The sequence below is a fragment of the Nomascus leucogenys genome, chromosome 7b (genome assembly GCF_006542625.1).
Source record: "Nomascus leucogenys isolate Asia chromosome 7b, Asia_NLE_v1, whole genome shotgun sequence".
NCBI lineage: Eukaryota > Metazoa > Chordata > Mammalia > Primates > Hylobatidae > Nomascus > Nomascus leucogenys.
Genome location: NC_044387.1, coordinates 374,193 through 394,768, shown reverse-complemented (window position 1 = coordinate 394,768; position 20,576 = coordinate 374,193). Strand labels below are relative to the sequence as shown.

General features: G+C 49.8%; 1 protein-coding gene across 16 annotated transcripts in view; it reads left to right on the top strand.

Annotated features, from left to right (window-relative positions):
- The window catches only part of PPP6R2 (protein phosphatase 6 regulatory subunit 2), a 98,694-nt gene that overhangs the window by 48,880 nt on the left and 29,238 nt on the right, over positions 1-20,576 (top strand). For 15 of the 16 annotated variants that reach the window (XM_030815285.1, XM_030815284.1, XM_030815282.1 and 12 more), the window contains 2 exons: positions 1,334-1,576; positions 12,956-13,142. In XM_030815285.1, coding sequence (XP_030671145.1) covers positions 1,350-1,576; positions 12,956-13,142 — 414 coding nt within the window. In that variant the 5' untranslated portion in view covers positions 1,334-1,349. Of the gene's footprint in view, positions 1-1,333; positions 1,577-12,933; positions 13,143-20,576 lie in introns of all 16 variants that reach the window. The other variant, XM_030815287.1, reaches the window with a different exon arrangement.

Genomic DNA, 20,576 nt, shown 5'->3' with positions numbered 1-20,576 from the left:
GTAGCTGGTGCGTGCTGGGGAGCCTGTGCAGAAGGGTACAAGTAGGAAAGTGCCGCCTGCATGGGAAGAAAAATGCAGTGTCCTTGTAGTGCGGATGGGGTCCAGGAGACCCAGGAGGTGCCCAGAGGACCTGGTGGCAGAAAGCAGCCAGGTAGGTATCTGGGGCCAGGAGAGGTTTTGGAGCTGAGATGAGATGTGCAGACATCAAGTGAGTTTGAATTAGCAAAAGCCAGAGGCTGTGGGGGTATGGCTGGATGGTGGAGGCTCCCGTGTCAGGGGTCCTAGGGCAGCACCGGCTTTACAGTCAGACAAACCTGGGCATTTACATCTGTGATCAGCCTTTTATTTTTCTAAGTAAAAATATTAGATAAGATAAATTCCATCTACTATTACTATAACTTTTTAAATGTTTCAAGTAACATTGAAAAGATTTAAAATCTCACAATAAAGTTTTAACTTTGTTAAAGATGTAGGCTTTATGTTTTCACTTTCTGTCAGAATAGTGAAGACTTTGTTGCTAAGCAGCCCTGGCCTACAGAATGACATGCGGGAGGACTGTCCAGACAGGGATAGCAAGAGCTGGGATGTTTGGGAAGCAGAGGAGGGGCTGGATCAGTGGTGATTCCTCAGGTGCCTGTGGCAAGACCTAGTGCCCAGTTGGTGTACGTGTGAGGAGGTGCCTGCTTCAGAGATAACCCTGGGTGTGATTCAGCAAGATGGGGACAATGAGTGGATGGGCCGGGTGGCTGGGGGTGGCAGAGGAGTGAGCGCAGGATCAGGCAGCATCAGCTGTCTTGATTTTGACTTGCTGAGTTTGTTCACAAATGTGAGACTTTCAGAGGGGAGAGGTCCAGTGTTCACTCAGGACAGAAGGCATCCCTGACACATGGGAGAGACATCTGGGTGCATTCGCCTAACAGAACTACAGAGCAAGCAAGAGCATTGAGGGGCATGTTGAGCACGCTGGTGCGTGGGGGACAGTGTGGGGAAGGAGGGCAAAATGGGGTTAGCCCAGAGGAGAACCTGGAGAGGCAGGTCCTGGAGTTGGGGGTGCAGCCTCAGAGCTGTTGAGCAGCTGGGAAGTCTGTGCTAACTTTGTGAGCCCAACCTGGAGAGGTCTGATGGGAATGGTTACTGGGGAGGGCCCCCACCATCCTGAGCTCTGGGAATCTTGTGTGTTCATGCTGCGGATGGACTTCTGGGACTTGGGTCTAGTGTTGCTGAGGGTGGATCTGCAGAGGTGAGAGACGTGACCCCTTTGGACTTGGGTCTAGTGTTGCTGAAGGTGGATTTGCAAAGGTGAGAGACGTGACCCCTTTGCCCTCGTTTGCAGCTCCGCGGCCGTCACGATGTTCTGGAAGTTTGACTTGAACACCACGTCCCATGTTGACAAGCTGCTGGACAAGGAGCATGTGACGCTGCAGGAGTTAATGGATGAAGATGACATCTTGCAGGAGTGTAAGGCTCAGAACCAGAAGCTGCTGGACTTCCTGTGCAGGCAGCAGTGCATGGAGGAGCTGGTGAGCCTCATCACACAGGATCCGCCCCTGGACATGGAGGAGAAGGTCCGCTTCAAGTATGTACCAAAGCTGTGATGGGCCAGTACGCCAGGCAGTACTGCAGGCGTGCCGCGGGCAGTGTCTGAGGATGGCCGTAGTTGGGGATTTCTGATGAAGAAGTGAGCCGTAAAAATCCACCCCATGTGAGAAGTGAGGAGGGCACTCCCATGGGGTGTGAGGTTGAAGAATTTGGAGATTGGGTGCAGTGGCTCATGCCTGTAATCCCAGCACTTTGGGAAGCTGAGGTGGGTGGATTAATTGAGCCCAGAAATTTGAGACCAGCCTGGGCAACATAGTGAGATCCTGTCTCTATTAAAATTTTTTTAAAAATTAGCCAGATGTGATGTCGTACACCTCTGGTTCCAGCTACTTTGGAGGCCGAGGTAGGAGGATCACTTGAACTTGGGAGGTTGAGGCTGCAGTGAGCCATGATTGTGCCACTGCACTCCAGTCTGGGTGACAAGAGTGAGACCCTGTCTTAAAAAAAAGGTCGGGCACAGTGGCTCACGTCTGTAATCCCAGCACTTTGGGAGGCCGAAGCAGGCAGATCTGTAGGTCAGGAGATTGAGACCATCCTGACTAATACGGTGAAACCCCGTCTCTACTAAAAATACAAAAAATTAGGCGGGTGTGGTGGCAGGCGCCTATAGTCCCGGAGGCTACTGTACTTGGGAGGCTGAGGCAGGAGGATGGCATGAACCCTGGAGGCGGAGCTTGCAGTGAGCTGAGATCACACCACTGCACTGCAGCCTGGGTGACAGAGCGAGACTCCGTCTCAAAAAAAAAAGAATTTTGACTGTCTTGTGCCTGCATTTTCTCATTCTGAGTTAAAGTAAAGTTAATTTTAGGTTGGTACATGTCAGAGTGTTTTGAGTGGCAATATGTTGGGAAAAGAAGACTGATCCCATGCTAGAGATGCGGGTGGCATTGCAGCATAAGGCCGCACTGTCAGCAGGGTGGCTCCAGGCCACAAAACGGCCAGGCAGGAAAGATATGCAGTATCTGACCTACAGTCCTGAGACATGCTTCACTTTAGGGTCTTCAGCTTGAAGGAAATACATCATTGTCATTCGTGGTACCGTCCGTTCTCAAAGTTTTTCCTGAAACGTCCCCTCAGCCCTGGCGGGGATGCTAGGAGATGACACAGAGGGAGGGGGCAGTGTGGCAAGATGGCTGGAGCCTCAGGGCCTTGAGTCAGGACAGAAGGGTGAACAAGGATGGGGCTGGGGCGAGAGGGAGGACAGGGCGGAGCCGGCCTCCCAGCTCCTCACGGTTCAGCTCTGAGAGGAGCACATGGCCCGCAGTGTCCCCAGGTGACGCCTCATTAGGAAGTGGGAGATACATACAGGTTAGCAAACCTCGGCCTGCAGGTCATGTCGTTTTCCGTGTGGCCTGTGAGTGAAGAATGGTTTTACATTATGTTTTATTTTAGTTTTTTGAGACAAGGTCTCACCCTATCGCCCAGGCTGGAGTGCAGTGGCATGATCTCGGCTCACTGGAGTCTCTGCCTCCCGGTCCCAAGTGATCCTCCCGCCTTAGCTTCCCAAGTAGCTGGCACTACAGGTGCGTGCCACCATGCCCGGCTAATTTATTTTTGTATTTTTTTTGTAGAGATGGGGTTTCACCACATTGCCCAGGCTGGTTTCAAACTCCTGGGCTCAAGCAATCCACCCACCTTGGCCTCCCAAAGTGCTGGGATTATAGGTGTGAGCCACTGTGCCTGGCTGGTTTTACCTTTACCTTTTAAATGGTTGGGGAAAAAAAAATCAAAGGAAGCTCGGGCATTGTGGCTCATGCCTATAATCCCAGCACTTTGGGAGGCCAAGATGGGCAGATCACCTCAGGTCAGGAGTTCGAAACCAGCCTGGCCAACATGGTGAAACCCCGTCTCTAATAAAAATACAAAAATTAGCAGGGCATAGTGGCGCATACCTGTAATCCCAGCTACTCAGGGAGGCTGAAGCAGGAGAATGGCTTGAACCCGGGATATGGAGGTTGCAGTGAGCTGAGATTGTGCCACTGCACTCCAGCCTGGGCAACAGAGCAAGACTCTGGCTCAAAAAAAAAAAAAAAAAAAAGCCGGGTGTGGTGGCTCACGCCTGTAATCCCAACACTTTGGGAGGCCAAGGCGGGCGGATCACGAGGTCAGGAGTTCGAGACCAGCCTGAACAACATGGTGAAACCCCATCTCTACTAAAAATACAAAAATTAGCTGGGCATGGTGGCATGTGCCTATAATCCCAGCTACTCGGGAGGCTGAGGCAGGAGAATCACTTGAACCCAGAAGGCGCAGGCCGCGATGAGCCAAGATTGCGCCACTGCACTCCAGCCTGGGCGACAGAGTGAGACTCCGTCTCAAAAAAAAAAAAAAAAAGAATATTTTGTTACACACATGAAAATGATATGAAACTCATGTTTCAGCGTCCACCAATAAAGTCTTGTTAGACACAGCCACACTCATCCACATCTCATAGCGCTGAGCAGCTCCAGCAGGGGCCACGGCAAATAACTCCTCCCTGGCCATTTACAGAAACTCTTTGCTGGCCTTTGTCTTAGAAGGAAAATAAAGCAGGATAGTGAGCCAGGGTGGCCAGTACTTCATTTAGGGTGGTCAGGCGTCCTCTCAGGAAAGGGGAGCAGTGCTGGGATGGGGAGGAGAATTCTAGCCTGAGCAGGGCCTTGCTGTAAGGAACTGAGGGCTTAGGGTGGGGCAGCTGCAACGAGAAGCTGCTGTGGCCTCTGGTGTGCTGGTCACACCTGCTTTGTCAGCATCACTGTTGACAGCCCCCATCCCTCCCACTTCTAAATGTGGCCCAGTCTGGTGACAAATTAGAGCTGAGAGACAGATATGGGGCAAGGAGAGTGGGGAGGGGTCTTCTGGATAAGGACAGGAATCCCAGAGTAGCATCAGTGAGCCGGGAGAGTCTCATGGAGTTTGGGAGGAATCAGTAGTAGATAAGTACAGAACCAAGCAAACAGAGCAAGAGGACTATGAACCTGGGGGGAGACTTCCGTAAGTAAGCAGAGATGCCCTGAGTAAACAACCCAGGTCAGGATATCCATTTAAATTACCCTGTGACTTCGGAGGGAGGGAAAGGGTGATGGGAAAGCTTTGCCTTCCATTGTAGGAAGTTAATTCATAATGTCTAAAATTGATGAACAAAGAAGAAATGTATGTATGTATTATTTAGAAACATGGAAGTTAACATTGGAGAAAACTGAAAGAGTCCAGTTATTGCCTCTGAGGAGCATGACTTGGGATGTTGGGGGGCTGTCCTCACCAGCCCTGTCATCTCTCTGAGTTTTTCTCTGAGGAGTGTGACTTGGCATGGGGGCGGGGGGGGGGGAGGGCGCTGTCTTCACCAGCCCTGTCATCTATCTGAGTTTTTAAAGCACGTGCACATATCACTTGTATAAAAAACATTAAAGTCAGGTGTGGTGGCTCACGCTGGTAATCCCAGCACTTCAGGAGGCTGAGGTGGGAGGATCACTTACGCCCAGGAGTTGAAGACCAGCCTGGGCAATATAGTGAGACCCCATCTCTTTTTTTTTTTTTTTTTTTTTTTTTCCTGAGATGGAGTCTCACTCTGTCGCTCAGGCTGGAGTGCGGTGGCACGATCTTGGTTCACTACAACCTCCTCCTCCCAGGTTCAAGCGATTCTCCTGCCTCAGGCTCCCGAGTTGCTGGGATTACAGACATGTGTCACCACGCCCAGCTAATTTTTTGTATTTTTAGTAGAGACAGGGTTTCATCATGTTGGCCAGGCTGGTCTCGAATTCCTGACCTCAGGTGATCCACCTGCCTCAGCCTCCCAAAGTGCTGGGATTACAGGCGTGAGCCACTGCACCCGGCCCCCAGCTCTATTTTTTTATTTTTTATTAAAAAAAAAAAAAAACATATTAAGGCTTTTTTTTTTTTTTTTGAAACAGAGTCCTTTCTGTCAACCAGGCTGGAGTGCAGTGGCGTGATCTTGGCTCACTGCAACCTCTGCCTCCTGGGTTCAAGCAGTTCTCCTACCTCAGCTTCCTTAGTAGCTGGTACTACAGGTGCCTGGCTAATTTTTTGTATTTTTAGAAGAGACGGGGTTACCATGTTGTCCAGGCTGGTCTTGAACTCTTGAGCTCAGGTAATCTGCCTGCCTTGGCCTCCCAAAGTGCTAGGATAGTGCTAGGATTACAGAAGACACTTTTTTTGAGGCTAGTTGAAGTGCATCAGTGTTTACACCTAATTGGTCACAACCAGTTAAGATTTGTTTCTTCCTTCTTCAGTCTGTCTGTGTCACATGACTAGCCTTGTAAATAAAGTGAAACAAAAAACACTGTTTTTGAGAAATAGAATAGGGGCAGGGCGTGGTGGCTCACACCTGTAATGCTAGCACCTTGGGAGGCCGAGGCGGGCGGATCATGAGGTCAGAAGATGGAGACCATCCTGGCTAACACGGTGAAACCCCGTCTGTACTAAAAATACAAAAAATTAGCCAGGCATGGTGGTGGGCACCTGTAATCCCAGCTACTTGGGAGACTGAGGCAGGAGAATGGCGTGAACCCGGGAGGCGGAGCTTGCAGTGAGCTGAGATCGCGCCACTGTACTCCAGCCTGGGCTGCAGAACGAGACTCCGTCTCAAAAAAAAAAAAAGAAACAGAATAGGACGGACAGACGGATGGATGGAGTGAATGGTAGCTAAAGGAAGAAGAAGGGTCAAGATTATTTTTCAGTGATGGGGAAGATCCAGGCATGGTGACACACGCCTGTAGTCCCAGCTACTTGGGAGGCTGAGGTGGGAGGCCCTCCTGAGTCCAGGAGTTTGGGGCTATAGTGTGCTATGATCACACCTGAGAAGAGTAAGTGCACTCCAGCCTGCGTGACACAGCAAGACTGTCATGTCTTTAAAAAAAGATGGAGAAGATATAAATATATATGTAGACCAGGAGTTGGCAGACTGTATCTGTGAAAAGTCAGAGAGTACATACTTTAGGCTTTGCAGGTTGTAAGGTCTCTGTTGCAACGGCTCAACTCTGAAGTTGTAGCATGAAAGCAGCCACAGAAAATAGTAAACAAATGGATGTGGCTGCATTCCAAGAAGGCTTTATTTATACGGAGCAGTGCCTATGCTTCGAAACTCTGCTATACTTGCCTAGGTGGCACTGCCAGGTTAAACACCTCCTCCCGAAACCTGTTAGCCTTGGAGGTCAGGGTTCTCCCGCAGACTTGGCAGAACACCTCCATGACCACAGGCTCAATTATGGGAGGGCTCTCTTGAAAGTGGAGAATTTGCCTGAGCTGTGTGTGCTCAAGAGAAGCTGCACTTGGTTTGGGTGGTTTGGGATCAGGTAGCAGCCACTGACCCTGCTTAATTAAAGCCAGGGGCTGCTCCAGGGAGGTGAGGCCCACACGCTGCCTCTTCCTAAGGCCTCACGTGCAGCTAGCCCTGCCTGTACGGAGCAGCCCTTGGCTGAAAACCAGTGTGGCTGTAAGACAGCTGGTCACCTTCCGGAGTCAGAGCACTGCCTGCCCAGGCCACAGCAGAGGGTGCCACCCCAGGGCTGGAGGCAGCAGCAGTCACATGATCAGCCCTAGAGCCTGTGGATGCTCCTGGTCTTTTTGTGAGCTCTTGTCTAGTTTGCTTGCCAAGATCTGGATTATTTGAGAAATAAGACAGAAGAACCAGTAAGAGACACCAAGCTGTCGCTTTCATTACTCATAAAGCAGTGTCATTTATAACTCTGAGCTGTGGGCTTCCTCATTCCTGATTGCAGAATTAGAACTGCTCACCCAGTAGGAAGCAGCAGTGGGTCACAGCGGGCCCCCAGGAAGCACCCCCTGCCCCAGAGAGACTTGCTGCACTCAGGGCAGAACTGAAAGAAAGACGGCGTCTCCACCAAGGGAAACACTGGGAGGAAGGGAACTTCGCCCTAACAGTTCCTGGGCCGCTGTCCATCCACTCCACATCCACTGTCCATCTCCTGTGATGGCTTCTTCCTCTTCTTTGGTTGACTTCCTGTGGTAAATTATACTCTGTTAAAACAGCTTCCTGAGACGGAGTTTGTGGGTGATGATGTTTAGGGCGTCGGGCCTGCGTGTTTGAGACCTTCTGATTAGAAGTTCAGACTGGGCGTCACCCCCTGGGCTCTGAGAGCCTCCGTGTTTTCCTCTAGTCTCACAAGTCTGATATAACAAGTTCCTGGCTCACATGTGTCACCTGTTTTCTCTCCTCTCTGAGGGCATTTAGGTTCTTTTCTAAGCCCTATTGTTCCTGAATTTCCCAGTAATGTGGAATTATTCTATGGGTCAGGACACGGGATCCCCGAACAGCATCATTGAGCCAAGAGAGTTTCATAGTCAGAGCTTGGGAGAATTTAGTAATAGATAAGTACAAAATCAAGCAAACAGAGCAATGAGAAAAACTACTGACTCTAAGGGAAAAGTTGTATAAGTAAGCAAATATATCCCGAGTAAACAAATCAGCTCAGCAGTAAACAGTATTTGCATATTCACACTGATGTCAACAGTGGATAGTTGCATATTCACACTGAGGTCAACAGTGGATATTTGCATATTCACACTGAGGTCAACAGTGGATATTTGCATATTCACACTGAGGTCAACAGTGGATATCCATTTCTTTCATTCGTTGTGCTGGGCTCCCTGAACCCTTTTAGTCTGTATGTTTATGACGTTAGCTGAGGGAAATTTCTCATATTATTTCTTTGATATTTTCCCTCTTTTCTCTTTCTGGGACTTCTAATAAGATGTGTTAGATCACTCAAATTAATGCTTTCCTTATTTTTGCTTTTAATGTTTTGTACTTTGCCTTTTTGGCCTATATCTGAGAGATTTCTTCATCTTTTAATTTCTCATCCTTTTATTGACTTTTCAAAGTTCTACCATTATTTTTTGCTTGTTTTTTAGATGTGAGGTCTTGCTATGTTGCCCAGTCTGGACTCAAACTCCTGGGCTCAAGTGATCCTCCCATCTCAGCCTCCCAAGCAGTTGGAACCACAGGTGCCACCATGCTTAACATCTGTCATATTTAAAAAATTTTTTTTTTTTTGAGACGGAGTCTGGCTTTGTCACCCAGGCTGGAGTGAAGTGGCACAATCTCGGCTCACTGCAACCTTCACCTCCTGGGTTCACGCCATTCTCCTGCCTCAGCCTCCCGTGTAGCTGGAACTACAGGTGCCTGCCACCACGCCCAGCTAATTTTTTGTATTTTTTAGTAGAGACGGGGTTTCACCGTGTTAGCCAGGATGGTCTCGATCTCCTGACCTCGTGATCCACCCACCTCTGCCTCCCAAAGTGCTGGGATTACAGGCGTTAGCCACCGTGCCAGGCCAATTTTTTTTTTTTTTTCTGAGACAGAGTCTGTCTCACTCTGTCGCCCAGGCTGGGGTGCAGTGGTGCAATCTCGGCTCACTGCAAGCTCTGCCACCTGGGTTCACACCATTCTCCTGCCTTAGCCTCCCTTTTTCTTTTCTTTTTTTTTTTTTTTTTTTTTGAGACGGAGTCTCACTCTGTTGCCCAGGCTGGAATGCAGTGGCGCAATCTCGGCTCACTGTAAGCTCCGCCTCCTGGGTTCACGCCATTCTCCTGCCTCATGCCTCAGCCTCTCAAGTACAGGCGCCCACCACCAGGCCCGGCTAATTTTTTTGTATTTTTTAGTAGAGACAGGGTTTCACTGTGTTAGCCAGGATGGTCTCGATCTCCTGACCTAGTGATCTGCCCGCCTTGTTTTCCCAAAGTGCTGGGATTACAGGTGTGAGCCACTGCACCTGGCCCATATTTTTAATTTCTAAGAGCTGTTTCTTATTCTCATATATTTTAATAAAAGCTTCCAGTTCTTATTCATGGATACACAGTCTTAATGTGTCATCTCTGAGAACATTGTAGTTTAAAAGAGTTTCCCTCTGTTCTCTACACTTGCTCTCCTCCACGTGCCTTGTTTTCTGCTTGGTCAGCACCATGCTTCTTTCATGAGTGGGGCCCTAAACCCTGCACAGAGTTTGAGATCTGCATGGGGCTTACTCACCACAAGCTTAGAGGCCACTAGTTGACTTTTCTCTTTGTCCCATTATTTTTCCCAGAAAAGAATCCTTCTAGCTCTCTCCTGTGGGGCATGGACCTGTCAGTATCAGGAGCTGAGTTGGGAAGAGGGCTGAGGGCACCCCAGTTTTTTTTTTTTTTCCACCAAGTCCCCTATTTCTGGATGGTGTCTGGTCACCCTGTGGCTGTGCCTGGTGTCCCTGGCCCCAGGAGGCCATAAGGGAGGGACGTGTCCCACTGCCCTGGCCTGTAAGTTTTCAGCCCACCCTGCCCTTACTGGCCGCCGAATCAGTGTCCAGGCCTCTCTGGAGTTCTGTGGCCTGAATTCTCATCTCTAGTTGGTGCCTCTTCTGTGGGCTCCTGAAACTCAGCCTTCCCTGTGCCAAGTCAGTCTTCACGCGGCCGGCTGCTTCAGTCCTCCAGGCTGGTTCGCCGTTTCTCCCTCTCCTTTCTTGTCTTTTTAATTCATTGTGTTATTCGAGAGGGAATATCAACAAGCCTGTGTGCTCCATCTGCTGTGTTTGACTGGAATTTCTGTACCTTGTACACGTTTTTAAAACTACTAGAGCAGCACCTGTTATTTGGAGAATAATTGTAAAATGTTGATAAAGGAAAAAAGGAGAAAATCTTAGTCCCTCCATCTAGAGAATCAGTGTCTTCTAGCTTGGTTTGTGCCATGTGTGTACACGTTTGTCCGTGTGTAGACAAGATGAGTTTGGAGCTGGGCGCGGTGGCTCACGCCTGTAATCCCAGCACTTTGGGAGGCCGAGACAGGCAGATCACTTGAAGTCAGGAGTTTGAGACCAGCCTGGCCAACATGGTGAAACCCCGTCTCTACCAAAAATACAAAAGTTAGCCAAGCATGGTGGTGCATGCCTGTAATCCCAGCTACGCAGGAGGCTGAGACAGGACGTGAACCCGGGAGGCGGAGGTTGCAGTGAGCTGAGATAGCACCACTGCATTCCAGCCTGGGCAACAGAGCAAGACTGTCTCAAAAAAAAAAAAAATCAGTTTGTTCCCTGTGGTATTGAGACACTTCTTCTAGGAACGATTTGGACGTTTCTCTGCTTCCTTACCTTTGATCTTCGTCCTCACCCCATGGGATGTGACTTCCTCCCCCTGCCCAGCTCACCGGTCTTAGTGTTAGAGATCTATGGCCTTTGAGGCTGCCAGCCTGGCCCTCCTCTCCTGCTCTCTGGTCCTCCTGCCCTGAGGGACCGTGTGTTGTCCACTGTACCAGGTACTTGTTGGCCAGCCCCTCTGACATCCCACAAGGTGGGTACTGCCTGCCCCAATTAACAGACAAGGACACTAAAGGCCAGAAAGTTCGGCTAGTGAGGTCGGCTAGTGAAGGGATGAGCTTGGGCCTCCCCCAGCCCCCTGCGCCAGCTCTCAGGCCCCCTCTCTGCCCACATATCCAGCCTGCAGTGCCCCTGTGCCCTGACCTTCCTCCATCGGGCCCCAGCCAGGTCCTCTCTCCCAAACTCAAGCCTGTTGGGCCACTCTTTGACCCTCTACACTCCACCTGCCCTTAACAGGCGCTGTTCCTCAGAGCTCTAAAAGTGGCACTTTCTTGTCTGGGCTGATGAGGAACACCCACCCCACAGCCAGCCGAGATCATTGCGTTTCTTCCCCTTCCACACTTGGTCGACTGCCAGGCCTGGCCAGCTGTTTCCTGTAGGGTCTCTCAAACCCTGGCCCCTCCAGCTAGTTGCATTGACCACCTTGGCTTAGGTCCAGTGCTAAGGCTGCCTCTGCACCTGGCGGTGGCCACATGTTGACAAGAGAAGGAAGGTCATAGCAGCTGACCTTGAGCACACATTTGCTGTGTGACAGGCATGGGCAGGCACTGTCACCTGCACGTTCTTTTTGTTTTTGGAAACAGAGTCTCGCTCTGTCACCCAGACTGGAGTGCAGTGGCTTGATCTCATCTCACTACAACCTCTGCCTCCCAGGTTCAAGTGATTCTCCTGCCTCAGCCTCCCGAGTAGCTGGGATTACAGGCACCCACCACCACACCTGGCTAATTTTTGTATTTTTAGTAGAGATGGGGTTTCACCATGTTGGCCAGAATGGTGTCAATCTCCTGACCTTGTGATCCACCTGCCTCGGCCTCCCAAAGTGCTGGGATTACAGGTGTGAGCCACCGCACCCGGCATATTTTTTTTTTTTTTAAGTCAGGGTCTTACTCTGCCACCCAGGCTGGAGTACAGTGGTGTGACCTTGGCTCACGGCAACCTCTGTCTCCCGGGCTCAAGCCATCCTGCCCACCTCAGCCTCCCACGTAGCTGGGACCACAGGTACGCGCCACCTTGCCTGGCTAATTTATTTTTCTTTCTTTTTTTTTTTTTTTTTTTTTTTTTTTTTTTTTTTTTGGAGAGACGGAGTTTCACCACGTTGCCCAGGCTAGTCTCCCACTACTGAGCTCAAGTGATCCACCTGCCTCGGCCTCCCAAAGTGCTGGGATTATAGGTGTGAGCCACTGTGCCCGTCCTTACCTGCATGTTCAGATGAGAAAACCCAGACACAGAGAGGACAGGTCACTTGCTGGTGTCAGTGACACCAGGCTGACAACTGACAGGCTGGCCTGTTCTGAGACAGCCATTCCTACAGGACGCTCCCACTGGGTGGGCCCTGTGCTCCTCCCCAGCATTCCCAGAGGCAGGGTCATGCACCAGGCCTTGCTATGGGGGCTGCTGTTGAGGGCTGCGTCCTGGGCTGTGGGGTGTGCCTCTCCTGGGGCGATGGCCATCACCCACCTGTGTCTACCAGGTGCAAAAGAGGGAGCAAAGTACATTATTCACAGGTGTTGGTATTTCTTCGTCATAACGTTCTTGCATAGTGCCTCCTCCCTCACATGCTTCCTCAGTGGCTGATGGGTGTTTCTCCTGTCTGGGGATGGAGTGGGTCTGTGTCTGTTGATGGAAGGGGCATGGCTTAGAAGGAGAGGAGAGGCTCAGCGGAGGGGAAGATGGAAACGGCCACACATGGGGTCTCGCGGAAACAGTGTGGTGAGACCGGAGGTGAGAGACCTGGCAGGCGAGTGCGAAGGCCTGGAGAGAGGAAAAGCCAGGAGACTGAGAAAGGTTATTTAAAGAATGGGAGGAGGGTCAGAAAATGTCGGATATCAGCGTATAGGGCATGAGGAGCATAGAAGGTATGTTAAAAAACTGAACTTCTAGTAGTCAGAAATACCAGCTGGTCACAGGTAGTCACGTTTTTATTCTGTTCTGAGGTCTGTAGTGTTTGTTTTTATCACGTGGGTCTGCTTCCTAAGAAGCAGACTATATAAGCAGCTTCCTAAGAGTTGGAGAAGTCTAATTTCACCTCCAGTGCTTGGACTGTGCCCTTTTAGATATCCAAACACAGCCTGTGAGCTTCTGACTTGTGATGTGCCGCAGATCAGCGACCGCCTCGGTGGGGACGAGAGCCTGCTGAGCCTCCTGTACGACTTCCTGGACCATGAGCCGCCTCTCAATCCTCTGCTCGCCAGTTTTTTCAGCAAGACCATTGGCAATCTCATTGCAAGAAAAACCGAACAGGTAAATCACGTGCAAAGCCCCTGTGATTCGGGGCACCGTCATGGTGGATGCTGATGTGTCCTCCTGTGGGCCTGGCTCTGCGACTCATCCTCAGGCCGTGGGAACAGCATTTGTGACTCTTCTGCGCAACACACGTGGAGCGGTGTGTGGATTTTGCCAGTCTGGGAGCTGGAATTTGAAAGAGTGTTTCCGTGTTTCTGGCTGTGTGCGGTGGCTCATGCCTGTAATCCCAGCACTTTGGGAGGCTAAGCTGGGCAGATCACTTGAGGTCAGGAGTTCAAGACCAGCCTGGCCAACATGACAAAACCCTGTCTCTACTAAAAATACAAAAATTAGCTGAGCATGGTGGTGCACACCTGTAATCCCAGCTACTTGGGACGCTGAGGCAGGAGAATCGCTTGAACCTGGGAGGCAGAGGTTGCAGTGAGCTGAGATCGTACCACTGCACTCCAGCCTGGGCAACAGAGTGAGACTCTGTCTCAAAACAAAGAAGGAGTGTTTCTTATAGCTGGCTCTGGAATAAGCAGCACTTCCTGCCATCCCTGGGAGCTGCACAGGGCCCCAAAGTAGGCCATCTTATGCCGTCACTGACCAGGTGGAGGTGTGAGGTCCTGGGGCATCATGGCAGGACCTTGGACATCCACCTTCTCAGGTCTGCAGCTTCATCTGTATGGGTGGCGTGTCTGTCTGTCCAGAGCATTTATTCTTTCAAAACAAAGGTAACTTCTAGCATTAGACTTCTGCAAAAGCAGTTAGTGAATTTATCTCAGCCAGCTGTAATGGGGTCTTCCTGGAGTCCATCCTTGCACCTGCCTTACATGTGACCTGACCCGGGCTTCTGCCCCTCCAGGCTGTGGACACACAGGGAGAGAGGTGTGGTGGCCTCCGCGCCTGCACCCCGCGATCCGCCTGGGCCAGTCTTCTTCCCTGTGTCATGCCCCACCCGCCCATCCCCGATGGGAGTATTTTAAAACAAATCCCAGACACCAGCTTATTTCTTATGTAAATATTTCAGTATGTGTGTATATTTATTTTTGAGACAGGGTCTCACTATGCCCAGGCTGGAGTCCACTGGCTCTGTCACAGCCCACTGCAGTCTCAACCTCCTCAAGCTCAGGTGATCCTCCCACCCCGGCCTCCTGAGTAGCTGGGACTACAGGCACGTACCACCACACCTGGCTAGTTTTTTTAAATATTTTTTGTAGAGATGGGGTTTCCCCATGTTACCCAGGCTGGTTTCGAACTCTTGGGCTCAAGTGATCTGCCTGTCCAGGCCTCCCAAAGTCCTGGGACTACAGGTGTGAGCCACGATGCCCAGCTATGTATCTCTAAAATAAAGACTTTTTTCTTTTAAATATAATCAGAATTTCATGATCACACTCCAAAAATATTAACCGTAATTGTTTCATACCATCAAACATTCAGTCAGGGCACAAACCAGTATCTTATATCTGCTTTGAGCTCTGAGAAAGTGCAGCCCCACGAAGGCCGCGGCTCCCCTTGACGACATTCAGCATGTGAGTGTTCAGTGGAATGCCGTCTTCCCTTGGGCCGTAAATCTGAGAGTTGCAAGGGCCGCCAGGGGACTGCCTCACCTCAGCTCCTTCTGAAGCTGCGTGTAAGTGAAGGGCGCCAGCAGCAGTGGGTGGTGCCAGGTGGGAGGCTGCTGGCAGAATGGGAGTGGGAGCGGAGGCAGCGGGGAGCTGTGGTGTGGGGCTGGGGGGTTGTCGTGGCTGTGAGGTGGTAGTAGAAGTTGTAAAAACCTTTACTACCTGGCCCTTGCAGCCCAGTGACTAGATGCATGTATCTCATAATTTGCCATAACCTGATCTTATTCCCCTGCCACTTTCAGATATTTTCTTTATAATTTTACTGCTTCCTATAATATTTTTCTTCCATTCTCTTACCCAGTACTTAAGGTATTAAAGTAATATGAACCGAACTGTTAAAAATTTCTTCTACTGGCTGGGCGTGGTGGCTCACACCTGTAATCCCGGCACTTTGGGAGGCTGAGGTGAGTGGATCACCTGAGGTCAGGAGTTTGAGACCAGCCTGACCAATGTGGAGAAACCCCGTCTCTACTAAAAATACAAAACTAGCCGGGCGTGGTGGCACATGCCTGTAATCCCAGCTACTCAGTGTAGGGTCCAGCCGCACAGGGTTGGTGGGTCTCTCCCCGTCTGCGGCGACGAGAGAGTGTAGAAATAAAGACACAAGACAGAGATAAAAGAAAAGGCAGCTGGGCCCAGGGGACCACTACCACCAATGTGCGGAGACCGGTGGTGGCCCCGAATGTCTGGCTGTGCTGTTATTTATTGGATACAAAGCAAAAGGGGCAGGGTAAAGATTGTGAGTCATCTCCAATGATAGGTAAGGTCACGTGGGTCACGTGTCCACTGGACAGGGGGCCCTTCCCTGCCTGGCAGCCGAGGCAGAGAGGGAGAGGAGACAGAGAGAAAGACAGCTTGCGCCATTATTTCTGCACATCAGAGACTATTAGTACTTTCACCAATTTTCTACTGCTATCTAGAAGGCAGAACCAGGTGTACAGGATGGAACATGAAGGCGGACTAGGAGCGTGACCACTGAAGCACAGCATCACAGGGAGACGGTTAGGCCTCCAGATAACTGCGGGCGAGCCTGACTGATGTCAGGCCCTCCACAAGAGGTGGAGAAGCAGAGTCTTCTCTAAACTCCCCCGGGGAAAGGGAGACTCCCTTTCTCGGTCTGCTAAGTAGCGGGTGTTGTTCCTTCACACTTTTCGCTACCGCTAGACCATGGTCCGCCTGGCAACGGGCATCTTCCCAGATGCTGGCGTCACTGCTAGACCAAGGAGCCCTCTGGTGGCCCTGTCCAGGCATAACAGAAGGCTCGCACTCTTGTCTTCTGGTCACACCTCACTATGTCCCCTCAGCTCCTATCTCTGTATGGCCTGGTTTTTCCTAGATTATGATTATAGAGCGAGGATTATTATAATATTGGAATAAAGAGTAATTACTACCAACTAATGATTAATGATATTCACATATAATCCTATCTAAGATCTATATCTGGTATAACTATTCTTGTTTTATATTTTATTATACTGGAACAGCTCGTGTTCTCGGTCTCTTGCCTCGGCGCATGGGTGGCTTGCCGCCCACACTCAGGAGGCTGAGGCAGGAGAATCGCTTGAACCCAGGAGGCAGAGGTTGCAGTGAGCTGAGATTGTGCCATTGCACTCCAGCCTGGGCAACAAGAGCGAAACTTTCCATCACCCAGCAGCTGGCTTGTTCTCAGGGCCAGCCGTGAGGCAGGGATGCCTTGAGCCTGCCTCCTGTGTTTTCTGAAACTGTAGGAGTAGACTAAAGGTGGGGCTTCGGTGAAATGACCGTCCGCATTTTCCCCGCCCTTCATTATGAATTCTTTCAAATGTCTACAAATTAGAGAAAATATTTCATGAACCCCCATGTCTCCGTCACTCAGATTCCACATCATCTGTTCATGGCTAATCACATTTCTTCTATATCTCTTCGTTTTTCTTCAAGATTGTTTTTATGATTCTTTGCCTTTTGATGATGATGATGAGGATTATTATTTTTTTGAGGAAGAGTCTTGCTCTGTCGCCAGGCTGAAGTGCAGTGGTGCAATCTCAGCTCAGCACAACCTCCACCTCCCGGGTTCCAGCGATTCTTCTGCCTCAGCTTCCCCAGTAGCTGGGTCTGCAGGCATGCACCCCCATGCCCAACTAATTTTTGTATTTTTATTAGAGACAGGGTTTCACCATGTTGGCCAGGATGGTCTCAATCTCTTCACCTCGTGATCCGCCCACCTTGGCCTCCCAAAGTGCTGGGATTACAGGCGTGAGCCCCTGCGCCCGGCCGATGATGATGATGATGATTTTTGAGACGGAGATTTGCTTTGTTGCCAAGGCTGGAGTGCAGTGGCGTGACCTCGGCTCATTGCAACCTCTGCCTCCGGGGTTCAAGCAATTATCCTGCCTCAGTCTCCCAAGTAGCTGGGATTACAGGCACCCGCCACCACACTGGGGTAATTTTTATATTTTTTAGTAGAGACAGAGTTTCACCATGTTGGCCAGGCTGGTCCCAAACTCCTGACCTCAGGTGATCCGCCTGCTTCAGCTTCCCAAAGTGCTGGGATTACAGGTGTGAGCCACTGCACACGGCCTATTTTGTTTTTTGTTTTTATTTTTTTATTTTCTATTTTTTAATTTTTGCTTTCTTTTTTTTGGATTGTTTTAGAATAAACAAATTTTAGAATGAGTTTGTCACTTTCTACATTCTCCCTCTCCATACCCTGCCCCCCAAAAATAAACCTACTGAAATTTTGATAAGGTTTGCATTGGCTGTAGTTGGGTCTGGCAAACTGTGGTCCACAGGCCAAAAGCAGCCATCACTGATTGTGTGAGTGAGGTCTTCCTGTAGCACAGCCACTTCCATTTCTGTGCACACTGCCCAGGGCTCCTTTCACACCACAGCAGCACAGCTGGTAGCTCAGGCTACTTTGATTTCTCAGAAATACACTGCAATTCTCTGTATGGCAGTCTTGAGCATCTTTCGCTAGATTTATTCTTAGGTACTTGATATCTTTGTATTATTCTAAGTGGTGTCTTTTTTTTTGAGATGGAGTCTTGCTCTGTCATCCAGGCTGGAGTGCAATGGCACAATCTTGGCTCACTGCAACCTCCACCTCCTGGGCTCAAGCGATTCTCGTGGATTCTCGTGCCTCAGCCTCCCGCCTGGGGGATAGAGTGAGATTCTGTCTCCAAAAAAAGAAAAAAGTATTTTTTTCAAGCCCATAATGATCAATGTATCATATTCACATACATCAATATTCTAGTTGTGATATTATACTGGTGTTTTAGAAAATGTCACCATTGGAGGAAACATGTCAAAGCATACAAGGATTTTGTTTTTGTTTTCATTTGAGACAAAGTCTCCCTTTTGTCTCCCAGGCTGGAGTGCAGGGGCACAATCTCGGCTCACTGCAACCTCCGCCCCCGGGTTCAAGTGATTCTCCTGCCTCAGCCTCCCAAGTAGCTGGGATTACAGGTGCCAGCCCCCATGACCGGCTAATTTTTGTATTTTTAGTAGAGACGGGGTTTCACCATGTTGGCCAGGCGGTCTTGAACTCCTGACCTCAGGTGATCCACCTGCTTTGGCCCCCCAAAGTGCTGGGATTACAGGCGTGAGCCCCCACATCCGGCCTTTAAATGGTATCTTTTTAATTGAAATTTTGATTGAGATTATTGTATTTACATGAGGTTGTATGAAATAATATGAAGAAAATCCTTGGCCAGGAGCAGTGGCTCACTCCACCCACCACTTTGGGAGGCCGAGGTGAGTGGATGACTTGAGCCCATGAGTTTGACAGCAGCCTGGCGAACATGCTGAAACCCTATCTCTACTAAAAATATAAAAATTAGCTGGGCGTGGTGGCGCATGCCTGTAATCCCAGCTACCTGGTGGAGCTGAGACAGGAGAATCACTTGAACCCAGGGGCGGAGGTTGCAGTGAGTCGAGATCGGGCCACTGCACTCCAGCCTAGGTAACAGAGCGAGACTCTGTCTCCAAAAAAAAAAGAAAAAAGGCCAGGCGTGATGGCTCACACCTGTAATCCCAGCATTTTGAGAGGCCAAGACAAGCGGATTACCTGAGGTCAGGAGTTTGAGACCAGCCTGGCCCAACATGGTGAAACCCTGTCTCTACTAAAAATACAAAAATTAGCCGGGCGTGGTGGCAGGCACCTGTAATCACAGCTACTCAGGAGGCTGAGGCAGGAGAATCACTTGAACCCGAGGGTGGAGGTTGCAGTGAGCCGAGATTGTGACTGTGCACTCCAGCCTGGACGACAAAGGGGAGACTTTGTCTCAAACAAAAACAAGGCCTGGCACAGTGGCTCACGCCTGTAATCCCAGCACTTTGGGAGGCTGAGGCAGGCGGATCACAAGGTCAGGAGATCAAGACCATCCTGGCTAACATGGTGAAACCCTGTCTCTACTAAAAATACAAAAAATTGGCCGGACGTAGTGGTGGGTGCCTGTAATCCCAGCTACTCGGGAGGCTGAGGCAGGAGAATGGTGTGAACCCAGGAGGCGGAGCTTGCAGTTAGCCAAGATGGTGCCACTGCACTCCAGCCTGGGCCACAGAGTGAGACTCCGTCTCAGAAAAACAAAATCCTTGTATGCTTTGACATGTTTCCTCCAATGGTGACATTTTCTAAAACACTAGTAGAATATCACAACTAGAATATTGATGTGAATGTGTGAACATGATCCATCGATCATTATGGGCTCAAAAAAAATAGAAGTTCTTTTTTCTTTTTTTGGAGATAGAATCTCACTCTATCCCCCAGGCTGGAGTGCAGTGGTGCGATCTCGGCTCACTGCAACCCCTGCCTCCTGGGTTCAAGCAATTCTCATGCCTCAGTCTCCTGAGTAGCTGGGATTACAGGCACCCACCACCACGTCTGGCTAATTTTTATATTTTTAGTAGAGATCATGTTGGCCAGGCTGGTCTTGAACTTCTGAGATTAAGTGATCCGCCTGCCTTGACCTCCCTCAAATGCTGGGATTACAGGCATGAGCCACCACGCCCAGCCTGGGGTTATTTTTTCTTGAATGTTTGGAAGAATTTATTAGTAAGGCCATTAAACCTTCTCTGTATAGACAGCCTATTAATTATAGATTTTGTGGGGTTTTAGTATGTTCTGGAACTATTCTGATTTTGTTTCTTGTCAGTCTGGATAAGTCCTTTTTTTTTTTTTTTTTTTTGAGATCTCGGCTCACTGCAAGCTCCGCCTCCCGGGTTCATGCTATTCTCCTGCCTCAGCCTCCCAAGTAGCTGGGATTACAGGTGCCCGCCACCACGCCTGGCTAATTTTTTTTTGTATTTTTAGTAGAGACGGGGTTTCACCATGTTAGCCAGGATGGTCTCGATCTCCTGACCTCAGGTGATCCACCCGCCTTGGCCTCCCAAAGTGCTGGGATTACAGGCATGAGCCACCGTGCCTGGCCTAGATCAGTACTTTTTTTTTTTTTTTTTTTTTGAGATGGAGTTTTGCTCTTGTTGCCCAGGCTGGAGTGCAATGGTGCCATCTTGGCTCACCACAACCTCCACCTCCCAGGTTCAAGCAATTCTCCTGCCTCAGCCTCCCGAGTAGCTGGGATTACAGGCATGCACCACCATGCCTGGCTAATTTTGTATTTTTAGTAGAGACGGGGTTTCTCCATGTTGAGGCTGGTCTCGAACTCCTGACCTCAGGTGATCCACCCGCCTCGGCCTCCCAAAGTGCTGGGATTACAGGCGTGAGCCACCGGTGGCACCTGGCCAGATAAGTACTTTTTTCAAGGAAATTTCTTTTCTAAATTTACAAAAACTGGCATAAAATTATTTCTGTTAATTTCTCATAATATACCAGGTGTGGTGGCTCCTG